At 32.5% G+C, this 3,949-nt stretch overlaps 1 protein-coding gene across 2 annotated transcripts in view; it reads right to left on the bottom strand.

The window, feature by feature from the left end:
- LOC111083549 (calmodulin-binding transcription activator 1-like) overlaps nucleotides 1-3,949 on the bottom strand; it is a 17,036-nt gene that overhangs the window by 2,294 nt on the left and 10,793 nt on the right. The window contains exons 4-7 of one of the 2 annotated variants that reach the window (XM_022380137.1): nucleotides 3,449-3,684; nucleotides 3,118-3,198; nucleotides 2,087-2,114; nucleotides 928-1,054 (exon numbers count right to left, since the gene is read on the bottom strand). In XM_022380137.1, coding sequence (XP_022235845.1) covers nucleotides 953-1,054; nucleotides 2,087-2,114; nucleotides 3,118-3,198; nucleotides 3,449-3,684 — 447 coding nt within the window. In that variant the 3' untranslated portion in view covers nucleotides 928-952. The remainder of the gene's footprint in view (nucleotides 1-927; nucleotides 1,055-2,086; nucleotides 2,115-3,117; nucleotides 3,199-3,448; nucleotides 3,685-3,949) is intronic. The other variant, XM_022380136.1, reaches the window with a different exon arrangement.

Below are 3,949 nucleotides of genomic sequence, written 5' to 3'. Positions count from 1 at the left end.
AACGAACGAACGGAGACGTAACAGTATTGTATATGCTTGTTGGTTCAATGCTGATCTTCTAAGTGTTTTTCCCAGATGATCCAATGGTTTTGAAGTTGCTGGGAAGAATAGACAGGTTCATCAGTAACAAGCTGTGTTTAACTGTAAATACATTTTTGTTTTTTAAATTGTTTTAACCCCATGATGCAGTCCTGAAATACTTTACACTGTTCTAGTGGTCGGGTCTTCCAGACCCGTACAAGCAATATTGTATATTTGCTCAAAATAAAAAAATAAGGACTCCTACAAAAATATTTGTAGAGGGATAGGAGGGTCATGGCAACATATGCATCTATAGCAGAATTACTGCACAACAAAAATCATGCTGGGTCTCTTGGACCCAGAAATGCATTCTAGGGTTAAAGAGCCTGATTTTGTGTTTTGATCTATAGAGTTCGTCTAAAGTTTTGATAAAGTAATATTATATTTCTAGGTTCCATGTTTTTCTAGATGTATAAAACATCATATTTGGAAAAAAGCAATACGAGTCATTTAACCTCATATCTATGTTCAATAACATTTTTATCACAAAATTTTATTTAATGAATTGGTTAGTTTTCCTCATTTTTCCAACTGCTATACACATTCAATATCCAGTGTAATTCATCAAAATTGCTGCATTCAAGCCCTTCGACTCTTAATGTTTTCACAAGTTTAAAACTTTTACTAAATATTAGAATACAATTTTCAAAACACAATTCTGCCTAGCAATAATATTCAAAGGCTGCTTACACCTCAAATATTTGGATAATTGTTCCAAACTCTGTTGATTCATCACTCACAATGGCATCCTGTTCACAATTCAACATCCAGATTTATACAGTGAAGTCGAAAGTTAATTGTTTCTCAACTTAGACCTAAGTAGAGAAAAAATTAATCATCATTCACCTTTTTTAACTCCTTACTGCTGGAATTAGAAAGCAGTTCCCGAGATCTTGGGAACTGTAGCTGCTGGCTCATTGCTTCCCCCTGAAGCTTCTCTTTTTCTGCAGCTAATGCATGTTCTCCCTGCAATCTAAGACATGAAAATACTTATAAAATCTAAGGACTGAACTTACGACACAAAATAATTACTAATGTTTACTGAAAGGGATCTGAAGTACAATTTGGAAAGAAAACTAACCCGACAGAAAAAAAAACAACTTGAAAATTTGCTAAAGGTGCATGACACTTCTTGGTGGAAAGCATTACCACAATTCATATTGTTAAATATAATGTTACAGAGGACCACTGTTTCAAAATAAGACCCTAGGGGTTTATTTGTACTTACACTCACAATTATTTGTAGTTGTTCTAATTTTACTGATGCATTTTTTAAAAATATTTGTTAATGAACATCAATAATCAAGTTATTTTTAATCACATTGAAACTATGATTAACTTAACTAAGTAAAGCAAGCAAATTATTCAAACACATGTGAAAACCTTTAGTTGAGAACTGGAATATTTAACCTGATTTGCACATGTGGGCTAAATGACCATGTAATTAAGCCACCTAGGATTAAAGAAGTTGTCCTGTGATCAGAGGGAGGAGAGTAAGTCATCTGTTTGATTTTATACCACAAGGACTTCGTCCAGCTCTTGGAACTAAAAACAGGATTGACTGTCACTTTTATAATACATTCCATGGTTAAAAGTGTAAAACATGTTTAGCATTATTACATCTTGAACTCTAACACACTGACCTAATTGACCATGTCTTAGGCCCTCTTTTATTTTGTAGAGAACAGTACTATAAATAAACTTACAAAAGGGTATTGCATGAAATAGGGTTCAAAATTTACAAAATCTGATGTTTGAAAAAGATGTTTTAGTACCTATTCCAACTGCCAATGGTGAACATAAAAATATATCAAAATTTAGGTCAATTTGTAGTTTTAATGCAACTTTTTAGTCTCATTCTCTTTTGTAAGAAATCTTCAACATCTTATTATTGTCTATACAAAACAGAAGATTGTAATTTATTATTCATGATACTAAAAGTAATGAATAAGAAGTGCATTAATGGGCTTGACAGAAAACACAGAAGCTGCTCTACAAAACTTACCACTCTCCCGTGTAACAAGTCCCATACGCTGTATATGGTTAGCAATGAAGAAAGAGAGAAAGATGTAGAATAGTGAGTGAAGTAACACATTTTATCACAGCTTCAATACACACTACATTATTCACACCATAAGTACATTTTAACCCTGATAATCTACTTTAGAAATCATATAAAATAACAGTTATGGAAACAACACGGTTTGAAAAATATCTGATTTTATTTTATGTGAAAAGATTTAAAAAAATTGTCTAAAAAACTAATAAAGAGAATCTAAATCTATGTACTATAAGTTTGTTTTTTTGTTGTTAAGTACAAAGCAACACAATGGGCTATTTGTATTGTGCCCATCACAGGTGTCATCAAAGCCCAGTTTTAGCATTGTAAGCGTTTCAGACTTACCACTGAGCTGCTGGAGGGAAATATACTATAAGAAATTATACTAAATTCTGTTATTACATCCTTAATGATCTTATTAGATGTTAATTGCATACCCTGTTTTGTGGAAGGTAATAATAGACTCATGTAACTGATTAAGTACTTGTATTTATCTTTATGTTCAAAGCCAAAAGACTATAAAAAAAATGGGATTTCCCCCTTTTTTGGTCAAAAGTCTTAAAACAAAATAGTCCAATACATCACTGGATAGTTTCCAGTTACCATACAAAAACTTATGGTAATGGTCAGTTAATTGTGGGTGTTGGAAGCCAAAAGTCTATAAAAAAGTGGAAATGTGCAATATTTCCCCTAATTAGGCAAAACTTTTAAATCAAAATAGCTCTTGTACAGCATTGGACAGTTTTCAGTTATACAAAATGTTATGGTGATTGAGCTAGCCAACTCTGAGTTAACATACACATCCTTAAAGCAAGAAGTAATACAACAGACAGACAAAAAGCTCGTAACAGAGCAAGTTGTATATACATGGCAGCAACAGCAGTTGGATACTGGTGTTCAAATACCAGCTAAACCATTAAAAATACTCTTAGAACATAAAAACAAGACTTTGTAATAAAAACACTGGTATCGCTCACTTGTTTTTAGAATGTCTCATGAATTGCTGGATTTTTTTTGCAGCTTGGTTTTGGCTTCTCTGGGAGTAGGTGCGTCTAGTACTATTAACACAAAATAAAGAAAAACTTAATGTGTCATGGAAAAATAAATATTAACTTAACGTTAGCAACATCATTCAAAAACAGTAATTTAGATTTTCATTAATATTATCAAGAATGACTTTAATATACTTTAATGGCAGATATCTCTCACTGTAGAATCTTAACAATAAATTCCATTAATATGTGAGAGTAAATTAGTTACGATTAACTACAGTGTATAATGTAGTTGGTATCTCCAACACAAACATACTTAAAGTCTGATGTTGGAGTTCCTTCACAATTAGAACTAGACAATCTGTTGTTTCCATTTCCATTAGTTTTGTAAAGAGACAGAAAACTGGGGCTTGGACTTTGGCGGCCACCAGTGCCTGCATTAGAACTTGTCGAGAGTCCCTGGCTTTTTTTTAACTTCTTCAGTTCACAGTAGTTACGGTATTGATTCTGTATTACCTGAACTGCTCTAGTTGTTTCCTTGTAGTACAGGTACTATAAAGAAAATTAAGAACTTGCTTATGGATACTAGAAAGACAATTAGAAGTATTATAGTATTTTGGCACTTGTGTATAAAGTTAAAGTCATAAATAACATTCAACGTTAAAAACATTTTAACAATTAAAAACATTTTATTTAGGCCTATCTATGGCCTTTAAAAAGTTGACGACTCTACATGTTTCGATGTTACACTCCTGAGGATGACGTTGTAACGTCGAAACATGTAGAGTCGTCAACTTTTTTAAGGCCATAGATAGGC

Source organism: Limulus polyphemus, unplaced genomic scaffold, assembly GCF_000517525.1.
Source record: "Limulus polyphemus unplaced genomic scaffold, Limulus_polyphemus-2.1.2 Scaffold10046, whole genome shotgun sequence".
NCBI lineage: Eukaryota > Metazoa > Arthropoda > Merostomata > Xiphosura > Limulidae > Limulus > Limulus polyphemus.
This window is presented reverse-complemented; position numbering and strand designations above follow the sequence as displayed.